The sequence below is a fragment of the Centrocercus urophasianus genome, unplaced genomic scaffold (genome assembly GCF_019232065.1).
Source record: "Centrocercus urophasianus isolate 14NV4802_14NV808 unplaced genomic scaffold, USGS_Curo_1.0 seq_26, whole genome shotgun sequence".
Taxonomy (NCBI): Eukaryota; Metazoa; Chordata; class Aves; order Galliformes; family Phasianidae; genus Centrocercus; species Centrocercus urophasianus.
In genome coordinates, this window is record NW_024884822.1 from 6,515,690 (window position 1) to 6,526,840 (window position 11,151).

At 52.6% G+C, this 11,151-nt stretch overlaps 1 protein-coding gene across 5 annotated transcripts in view; it reads right to left on the bottom strand.

Moving 5' to 3' along the window:
- Positions 1-10,881, bottom strand: part of ADRB2 (adrenoceptor beta 2) — a 26,169-nt gene extending 15,288 nt beyond the window's left edge. For 4 of the 5 annotated variants that reach the window (XR_006170227.1, XM_042826576.1, XM_042826578.1 and 1 more), the window contains exon 1: positions 9,708-10,881. Coding sequence is in view for 4 of the 5 variants with exons in the window: in XM_042826576.1 (XP_042682510.1) it covers positions 9,708-10,881 (1,174 nt within the window). In the remaining variant the exon portion in view is untranslated. Of the gene's footprint in view, positions 1-4,661; positions 8,759-9,707 lie in introns of those variants that run through there. The other variant, XM_042826575.1, reaches the window with a different exon arrangement.
- Positions 10,882-11,151: the final 270 nt, after the last annotated feature.

An 11,151-nucleotide genomic window follows, 5' to 3' on the forward strand; every position in this document is an offset into this window, starting at 1 on the left:
TCTATTCTATTCTATTCTATTCTATTCTATTCTATTCTATTCTATTCACTGCCTCTATTCAAAATGCAATATGTTTGGTAGGAACTTTTTCCTCAGTCCTTTGAGCTCTGCTCCTTTGGATGATGCCCACAGGCATTTCAGCCTTTCCACAAGATCTCCTTAAAAAAATGTGAGGTGGGACTGATACCTTTTTCACTTGATTCCAGCAGGAGTCTGCTGGGACTGTGTCATGACTGATAAAGGCTTGGACATTGACAGTTGCTGGGACATCCATAATATGAAATCCTTTTCCCCTTGATTACCTTTTCTTTGTCCCTGCAGGCCTGGGCAGAACTGAGGAGCCACAACAGCCTGCAGGAGAGGGCTCTGTGCCCTGGCTGTGGGACTGTAACAGGTTCTATTCCCTTTCCACAGACTGACCACCTGCTTGTGTCTCAGAAAAACCTCTCAGGCACATTGAGAGAGCACGGAGAGGCATTTCAGAGAGAGCAAAGATTGTTCCTGTGTTCAGAGGTTTTATGCTTGGGTGCAGCAGACAAAGCTCATTGCTAGCACAGCACAGGTAACACATTGTGACCCATCAGCCACGCAGGCTCCAACATAGGCATTTTGGGGTCTGCTGCTGGGCTGCCAGAGGTGCAGCTCCAGCAATAAGAAGCAGATGCAGGCATGAAAGCACAAGCAGAAGAAGGAAGCTGGGAGCAGCCCAGAGCACAGTGACAGTGCTGGGCACCACCAGCATCACAGCTGAGCTATAGAGCTGGGAAACCCCACCTGCTGCAGGGCAGAGCCCCTCAGTTCAGCCCTCCCTGCTGCTCCCAGGAGACACAAAGCAGAGCAGTGCCTATCCGGGGTAATTTTACATCACGTTTGTCCATATGCGTGCTTATCTGAAACCTGAGGATTTTGTGCTGCTTGTGAGCTGCGATAGTATGCCACTGTGGTGACTCACATGAAAGTCACTGCAGTAAAAATGAGAGCAAGGTCCTGAATGCAACTCTTCTATTTGGTTATCTCTCTATCACGTGCACCCACATCCGTACCAACACTTGCACAGCTTGTCCCAGGGCTCTGGTGGGGCCAGATAACCCAGGGTCAGGTTTGGGCCACCTTTTCTCACACTGAAGGGCTCTGTGCTGTCAATAAACAAACCAGCTGCTTGTGGACCATCTCAAGTTTGCTGTAGGACTTTCCTTCCATGACAAAATCCCTGGCTTTCCTGAGCAGCATGGCATGACTGTAGTGTGCCCTGGGCCTTCTCCAGTGTCAGCCTGGGCTGGGATGTGGCACGGGGCTGCCTTGATCCTGCTGCCTTGTGACCCTGAAACTGGCCAAGTGACAGGGTGAGGGACGGACACCCAGAGCCTGGGCTAACTTGGTCCACTTATGGATAAAAGGCCATTTATGGGCTAAATCACAATGTATGAGTTTGAACAGAGCTGTTTTCCCCTTCTCTTCCTGGAACTGGAACCCTAGCACAGAAGGTGGCACGGCACAAGGTGGAGGAAAAGGGCTTTAAAAATAAAACAACACTCACCTTCCCTGCTCCACGAGCATAAATTAGGCTTTGGCCACTTGCCTTGGATAACTCCCCCAGCACTGGGAACAATCTGTGCATGCACTGCCTCTCTAATGGCCATTCTTTCTCCTGCACAGCTCCCAGCACTGCTGTACCACTATAGCCACCCCCCTCCCTGCTTGCCACCTCCTTCCTGCTGAAGGATGAGGAGAAAACACTGACACAGGAGGAAAGGGGCAGCAGTCAGGCTGCCTGCACTGATATTTAGGTCCTGCTCTCGCAGCAGTTCCCAACTCCATCTCTGCTTCTGCACTCCCTTTCCAGCTTCTCCCTCCTTTACCACATGGAATTCAGCTTCCTGTTTTCTGCCCAAGTTTGCTGTTTGAGTCATTTTCCCTCCCAGGGACCATTTCTCATCTCCATTTGTTTCTTCATCACTATTTTACACTCTCTCTGGGCTACCTTTCATTTTGCTTCTGTTCTTTGGCTGCCTCCATCCTCATGAAAATCCTTCTAGTTTACTTCACTAACTTCTAAGTATTTATGAATCTGTTGGCAGGGAGATGAAAACCTCCTTACAGACACAGGCCATCAGTAAGCTGCAGTTGTTCAAACCTGTGCTGAAAGGTTGGCTTTTCCAAAGAATTTTATCACTATTTTTCATCTCCCAATATGAAAAATTGAAATTCTCAGGCAGAGAACAAAAAGATCTCCAGATCACTGTCATTGTACATCCTTCCCACCCAGCAGCTCTGTACCAAACTCTTGAGCCCAGAAAGAGCCCAGACTCACATGGAGGCTCAGTATCACTATGGTATCTTGGTCACAACGCGATGTTACCGTCACCTACAAACAAGGCTGATAAGGATTTATCTCAGCATCATTCTCACACACAACTAACCAACCACTGAGCAGATAGTTTCCTGCTGGAGCACCAGAAGCAGCAGAGCTTTGCAGACTTGGTGGGACACCAGTGGAGTGCCATGGGCAGGGCTGGCAGCTGGTACCGCAGCAGGACAACCTGGGTAAGGATGGTGACAACACACTCCCATATGCTGCTGCTCATTTCCTCCATCCCATTACCAGCTGCACAGTCATATCAGGTACCCAAGATCGCTGCTGCAATGTGGCAGCATGTGGCAATCTTCTCATGCATTTATCAGAAGGTGAAGTGTCCCTCACTGAGCAGTGTGATTCTCGGGTCAGACCTCAAGAATATTACCTTTTCTCAGGAAAAAAAGCTGCCATTCATTTCCATAAGCCCACTAAAACACAGGGTCCAGCAGTGGGGACCCTGCAGCCCCATGGATATTGTGTACACATTTTTTGAAGGCTTCTTTGAGACTGCCCAGACTAACTGCAGTCCATGGGACCTTCATCCAACGCATCCATCTTGGTGGGCACCTTTTGCTCGGATGCCTGGCTGAGGCAGGAAGACCAGCATGGATTTGGGAGAGATAAGAAATGCTCTCAGCAGCATCAGTTTGGCTTGAGCTGATGGTTGCAAAATGTCTGAATCTCAAGCTGAGGGCCTTCCCCACCCAAGGATGAACAAACATTTCTTTCATCCAGAAAGAGAAAAGATTAAGAAGGGATTTTTCACACTCACATACACTTAAGAGGAAAAAAATATTTACATGAGAGAAAAAGGACTTGGCAGGGGTTTTGCTGAGGCCCTGTTGCTGTTTATGTGTTTCTCAGGATGGGGTTGATGCTGTGGAGCTCAGTGGTGGAGCCTAAGCCCCCCCAGCTGCCCAGCAGGGCATGAGTGGGGCTGCGGGCAGTGCAGGCTGCAAGGAAGTCATGTGGCAAGAGCACAGGTTGCTCTGGTAGCCACTGCCATGGTTTCCTAATGCCATTCCTTTGGCATCGCAACGGACCAAAGCCAGGCAGGGCTGTGGGAGCCTCAGTGCAGCCCTGAAGTGGGTACTGGGCTCTTGGCTCTGGGCACCTCTAAGTACCAAGGACAAGGAGGGACATAGGGAGAGATGTTCTCTGGTCTGAAGGTCCTGTTAGAAAGGAACAGTGGATGGCAGATGGGGTTCCCACCTCTCCAGGATCCCTGCAGTCAGCAATGGCACCCGTTCCTAGCTGGGACCCTCCAGCCCTTGAAAGCACAAAGTTACAAAATCATAAATTACTGTAATTTGTGCATCCACTGTATTTTGTAAGAGCTCGGTGTGGTCCCTTCCCATCCAAGCTGCACAGTGAGACCTGCTGCTGTTTTGGAGAGGAGAAGCCTTGAAACACACAGAACACACATCGGCCTTTGCTGCCAATGCTTTCACTGTGGTTTGAGTGGCATAAGGAATGCAAATTGCGTGTCACTGCACACGCTGGGCTGGGATCTTGTTTAACATGAGCCATGCTCTTCCTTTACCCCTCCTAAAGCAGTAAGAGCAGCAGCACAACAGGGATGCACACCTGGTAACAGAAGAGGCTGAGATATTTGTCCAAAGACCCCCCTGAAGATTTTCCAGCCCTGAAGGGAGATAAAGCAACTTGAGACAAACAGAAAAGATCCATCACACTGTGCTGCTATCCCCCCACTCCAGCCACGTGGTTCAAATCCTCACAGCTGCTTCAAGCCCAGCCCAACCATGTTAGGACAGAGGCACAGCGAGACCTTGCTCAGCACACAGCAGCACAGCATCAGGATCCGTAGACCCTTGCATGACTTTCCTGGGTTTCACTTTCCCATCCCTACAGACATTTGTTTCTTCCCGCTCCCAGGGAACGCTGGCACTGGAGATCAGCAACAAAGGATTAAAGCTCAGCTGTCCCCGGCCCTTCTCCATCCCCACCACGCAGGAGGCACACATGACTGCAGCTGTTTGGTGTCCAAACAGGCAGAGCAGCAGGTGAGTTCCCAAAAACCCCTGTTCCTATAAGCCCTGGAGATGGAAAGCAGAGAAGCCCTTTATAGGGGGTGTTGAGCACCTGCAGCATCCTCAGTGCTTCCAGGGGAGCTGGAGATGCTCAACGTGCAGCATAAATGAATGGAGCTCTGCCACTCTACATGCTCCAGGCTCCTCCAGTGCTGGGTTAGTTTCCAACAAGCCCGAGGATTTACTCACTTGGAGACTATGTGGGAGACGCAGCCAGCAGGACAGTCTGAAGCAAGGACACTTGACTACAAGCATACCATAAATATTCTTTATTTAAACACAATGTCAACCATTAGGACCTGCAATAAATACTTTAATTTTTGAACATACATGTCTTCATGTAGCTAGCACAACAAAACACCTTTACATTTCCTTATTTATATACAGATCTGTATACCACTGTATATAGATAATCAAGATATATACACACATATACATACATATATCTAAATATATATGCACTTGTGCAAAAATGGCCTTACCAAGGGCAGTAAACAAGAAAATATTTCCCAACCCACTCTTGCTGGCACTGGTAATATTGCACTGAAAAGGTTCCTGCCATTGATAGGGTGAGAAAACAGGAGAAAAACTCAAACTGTATGCATGGAGAAGCAGCAAATCCGCTTTGTTTTCCACAAGAATGTATTTCAGGGACAGGGTTGGGTCCAGCTCCTACAGACAGATTTCACCACACTTAGCAGGCGAGACAACTTTCTTCCAAGCTGTGTGTAAACTCAGTTCCAGCGTGCACAGCTCTGCCCGGTCCTGGGATGCACTACCACAACCACAGGAGCTCTGCATTCCCAGTTGAGCTGCTGCACTTTGTTCTGTGGCTGTGCCCCAGCTCTGCTGGTACCACCAGCTGCAGTGCGGGCACAAGGAACATCTCTCAGTGGGCACAGTGTTGCTGCCCTGCTCCATAATATCACGAGCAGCACCTACATGTTCCCTTGAGTGTCCCTGCAGCTGTCACTGAAGGAATGTCTGCGTAAGGGTGTAGCTACCCCAGCTGCCAAATGACTGTGTGTCCACAGCCTGGGCTGTGTGTCAGTTGCAAGATGTTCTCTACAAACCCAAGAAGAAAGGTTAGGGCTAATGCTTTCAAAACATGGCACACGGCTCTTACAAGTCAGCAAACACTGCGGCTCAGCTGAGGAACAGGGTGCTCCTGGTGCTGGATGTTCCTGCATGGGTGGCTGAGGTGACAGCTCCCCATTTCCACCCTCCCTGCTCAGGGACACAGCCATGGCTGGTCAGAGAACCTCTGTTCCCCTGCTGTTGTGATGGGATGGCACTTACTGTTTGCTGATAGACAGCACAGAAGGGAACATGCGAGGCAGGATGTCCTCCCTCCTGCCAGAGGAATGAGCATGCTCATAAACTCATCTTCTTGGGAAATGGGCTCATCGTACCAGTGAACACAAACACTTGGATGCAGAGGGCTGGTGAACAGAGGGGAAGAAGCCTTTCCCTCAGGCAGAGTGGTGTTTGGAGTTGCTGGCAGCAGTGTTGTAATATCAGAAGGGCAAGAGATGCTGGGAGAGCTTGAAGCCTGTGGTGTGCTTGTAGCCAGCCCTGTAAATGCTCTCCCTCTGCTGCAAAAACATGTTCCTTATAGTAAATAAATACATAAACAAACCCTTAGAAAAACACAGCACGCTGTGTGCTGCTTGGAGACACGAGGCTCTCCTCTCTGCGCTGAGCCCTGGCCTGCTGTCAGGCATTCAGGAGGGTTTGGTAACTTCAGTCTCTGCCGTCCTCCCTGCTGTACCCACTGCTCAGCACTGCCTTTAACCGGGGCTCCAAAGAAATAGCCACAGGCTCTGGGCCAGCCCCCACAGAGATACACAGAGGGGCACACTGTGCATCAGTGACACCCAGACAAACACATTGGCGCTGAGGGGGGGATCTGCTGCCCCACAGTTCCCCAGAGCCACAGTGAGCGAGGCTGGGTTTCAAGGCCTGGGCTTCCCAGAAAGCAGAAGGTCTCCAGAATTGATCCCAAGAAGCAAAGGACTGACATAAGGCAGCAGCTTGTGATACTCTGCCCGTTTTAGGGGATGGAGCTACAGCAATAACGAAGGGACCTGCAGTAAGAACGGTACTTTGTGACACCACAAAAGCTGCAATCATGCCTCTCATCTCAACTAAGGCATCAAAAACAGTAACAACCTCCTTGGCTGAAGTGACTGAAAGCATGAAGGTACAGGCATGCCAAGCTCCAGCTCACACCCAGCCTTCGTGCTCGCACCATCCTGCCCTTGCTCTATGCACATCGTGGCTGCAGCATAGCAAGCAGCCTGCAATAAGAACCCAGCATTTCATCACAGTGCTTGTCCTCTAATGAAGTTACTGCTGTGTTTTATCACATGTACTTAACCCGAGCCAGCCCTCTGCTAGTGTTAATCCTGAAATGTGCGTGCTGGGTTTCTCCTGACCCTAAAATCACTGTAGCAGCTACTGCATCCTGACTTAATACTCCATTTCTGAGTCCCTAGCATACATCTCTAAATTCTTTTAATTACAATGCATTTCAATAGGCAAAGGGATTCCTTTATTCAGCTTTTTTTTTTCCTCATGAAACAGGAAGGGTTAATCAAGTTTGACTTCATTGGTGACACAACTTTTACTACTCTGGTATTTATCTCTTTTAGTTCCAGCTGCTTCCAGAACTGAGCAGTTAGCCTCACCAGTTTTACTAGTGGTGTCTTAGAGGAAAGAAATCAGCTTTTCAACACTCAGACATGGGTAAGCTTGAGGTTTCCTAACACTGCACCTTAACACTGTACTGAGAGGTCATCAGACAGACAGACATCCCCTGTCCCTTCCACATCTCTGTGCTCTGCACACTGCAGCAGTGCTGCAGTCACCCATTGCTCATGGCTCAGCTCTGGCTGCAAACAGCACCAACATCTGAAGTATGAGTACAGCCAGCCAAGCAAGCAGAGCGATTATTTGGACAATAAAATCCTCATCCACAGCACATGCTGTTGAAATGCAAATAGTAGTTAATAATAATAAAAAATGCACACAGCAACTGAGATGTGGATGCTGGATTTCTCCTGCCCCTCCACCAAGAGCCATCACCGTGGGACACCCCCTCACCTTACACTCCTGCTAACACCAGCCTAGGCAGGATTAATGGCACAGTAAAAATCAATCGCTTCAACCAAGAGGCTAATTTTCACTTCTTGCTTTGTGATAATCAGGACCCATACTGAGCTGAAATGCATCTCCAATGTGGTGCATCTCTAACCTACATGGGGCACTGACACCAGCCCTACAGCACAGGGCCCCTTGCCTTTCAGCCCTTTACAGTAGGAAGCTGAAAGCACCTGACCCCACACCAGGTCTCCCCTGCCAGGACAGCCTGTTAATGTTTATCTGAGGAGAAAATGTTTTTTCAACCTGGCCTCCTGCTCCCCGCAGCCACACACTGCTCTGTGCCATCACACCCTTCTCGTTTGTTCACGCTGTAATGTAAAACCTGAACCCAATGACCTGGGGAGTGCTTGGGCACTGCTGACAGCACCAAGGAAGGTGCGGATGGGCACAGGCAGCAAAGCTGGCAGTGACACAGAGCTCTGCTGGACACATTCTCTGCCGCTCTGTAGCACGCACCAAGCTGCAGAGGCTGCAAACGGAGCAGAGCCAGCAGCCAGCTCAGGGCTAGGACAGGGCTAAGGGCTGCCTGTCCTCCCAGACTGAATTGGGATACCTGGGGGAAGGCAGAAGGGAGCACGAGGATTTACAAACCCTTCCCCACAAAACCGGGTGCGGCTTTATCACGAGGAATGCTGCGAGCTCAAGGATGATTCTGCAGCCGCCCTGAACCTTGCAGCACCAGCGCTGTCCTTACGAGCTGATGCCGACCAGCGCGCCCTGGCCGTAACCGCGAGGGCAGCAAAAGGAGCCGCGGTGAAGGGGCTGCGGGAGCTGCGGGCAGGCAGAACCTCCTCCCCACAGAGCAGCCCAGGTGGGTGCGAGCCGCCTCCTAGCAACGGTGCCAACAAAACCCTCCGAGTGCAGGCAGGGAGAAGAGCTCCCAAGGGGCGCGGGGCCGTCCCTCCCCCATCTTTCCCACGTGCTTCTGAACACACCACGCTTTCACATCCTCCTCGGCTCCCCTCTTTCAAATTGCAGCTGCGGAAGAAAGCGAGGGGGGAGCTCCATTTCCGCCCCTCGATCGCTGCTTTCTTCCAGTGAGGGCTCCGAGCAGCGCCGAGCAGCACGGCCACCCCTCCGTCCGTCCGTCCGTCCGTGCGTCCGTCCCCACCTGCCCGCCCGCGTCTGCCGCCGTGACAGACCGTGCGCCCGCCGCCAAGTGCTGCGGGAACGCAATGCAAACCCGCTGCAAGGGAGGGAAAAAACCCTTCACAAACAAACCAACCAACCAGCCTAGAGCCGTCCCGCGGCCAGGGCTGCGCTGCCGGACTGTCAGCCCTCAGCGACAGAAAATAAAACCCTCCCTACCCACCTCCTCGGGCTGCCAGCTGGGAACCGAACTTAAACAAACCGGGCGGCCGCAGAGCTTCGGCTGCGGTCTCGACAGAAGGACGGGCTGCGACTGCAGCAGCGTATCGCCCGGCTTCCCAGTACCACATTCCTGAGTCCCACAGTCACAGTGTCACATTCTGGGCAAAGACTCCGTTTATTTCTATCCTTATTTCAGCGGAAAGTCCTATAGCACTTGACAAAAGACGCATTCGTGGCTGTTGTGGTCTTTTTTTCTGTTTGTTTGCTTTGGGATTTTTTGTTTGTTTGTTTTGTTTTGTTTTGTTTTGTTTTTCCGGGCGTTGTTAAAACTTTCCCACTGACAGCAACAGGATCAGATACAGCCTACCGAGCTCTAAGCATCCCTCGGGGGAATTTTGGGGCAGGTGCTGCACAGACCGAGGAGCACGGCGCTCCCGTAGCAGCCGCCAGCACCGAGCTCATGAGGTAGTTCAACACCGGCCACAGCCAGGAAGTTCTTCCTGGGACGAGCTTTCTGCACAGCCTTAAAATACCATCCCCCCCAGCACTCCCCCCGGCACACGGGACCTAAGGTCGTGCACTTAAAATTCCTAACCCCTGCAAGCAGCCAGCCCACCCGAGCCACCCGGGGCTGCCTTTCACCTGTTTGCAGGAGGTTTGCTGAGTTTTAGGTTTCTTGCAGCCATTGGGGTTTAGGTGTGCTTTAGGAGAGGATCGTTCTAACTATCAGGCTTTTGTATTTCCATAGAGAAAGGCTCATCGTTAGGAGCAGTGTGCCACGCCAGAGCCCATCGCGTCTCAGAGCTACCCGCTAGGCACAGTACCTTTGCAGTGCAAAAAGTCCTCGGGGTGAGGGAAGGAGCCCTCCTCGCAGAGCAGCTCACTGGCTTTATCCGGTGCCAGGGGGTAGCCGTTGTCCTCCTCGTTGTAGTCGCTCCTGCCGTTGCTGTTTGAGTAGCCATTGGCATACATCTTCAGAGCAGACCTGCGGAGGCACAGGAGCTCCTGGAAGGCGTACCTGAAGTCCGGGCTCCGGCAGTAGATCAGGGGGTTGAAGGCAGAGTTGACATAGCCCAGCCAGTTCAAGAGAATGTACACGTACTTGGGGATGATGTCGTCCTGGATGACGTGCACGATGTTGACGATGAAGAAGGGCAGCCAGCATAGCGTGAAGGTGCCCATGATGATGCCCAGGGTCTTCAGGGCTTTGTGTTCCTTCAGGAAGAACTTGGAGGAACGGCGGTGCCCAGCTTTCCCGTTCTGGTCCTGTTCCTTGTTCTGGATGTGAAACCTCCCCTCACTCCGGTCTATCTTCTGCAGCTGCTTCTTGGCCACCTGGAAGACCCTGGCGTACACAAATACCATGACCACAAGCGGCAGGTAGAAGGAAATGATGGAGGAGGCAATGGCATAGGCTTGGTTGGTGAAGAAGTCACAGCACGTGTCCTTCTCATAGCAGAGGATGGCCTCGTCACGGTCTGCCCGGTACCAATGCATCTGGATGGGCAGGAAGGAGGTGAGGGCCGAGATCGCCCACACCACCAGGATGACCACGCGTGCCTTGCTCTTGGTTAGCAGGCTCTGGTACTTGAACGGGGAGGTGATGGCAAAGTATCGGTCCACAGCGATGACGCAGAGGGTCTCGATGCTGGCTGTGACGCAAAGCACGTCCAGAGAGGTCCAGAACTCGCACCAGAAGTTCCCAAACTTCCACATCTCCATGATGATGTGGCAGGCACCGAAGGGCACCACGCCCAGTCCCATCACCAGGTCGGCGCACGCCAGCGAGGTGATGAAATAGTTGGTGACCGTCTGCAGGCGCTGGAAGCGGGCGATGGCGGTGATCACCAACACGTTGCCGAAGACGATGACCAGCACGATCAGCGACATGAGGATCCCCATGCCCACCACCCACACGTCCCGCGACACCGTGGGGTCTGCGGCGCTCTGGTTGGCGCTGACGTTGCCGCCGGGCAGCTCGGTGCCCGCCACCCCCATGGCCCCCCAGCCAGGTCCCCGGGCAGGCAGCGGGGGCTGCGCTCAGCGTTCCGGCGTCGTGGCGCTGCGCCGGGCTCCGCGCATAGGGGACGGCAGGTGCTGGCGGGCTGGGCGCGGGGGCTCCCGCCGTGCGGGGCTGTGTGCGCTGCGCTCCGCTCCAGTTCGCTCGCTCCTCACCCGTCCAAACCCGTCCCACGGCGGCTCACCCGCCCGACTGTCCCCAGCCCGTTCGGCGCCGCCGAGCTTATAGCAACACCCGCCGTGACATCA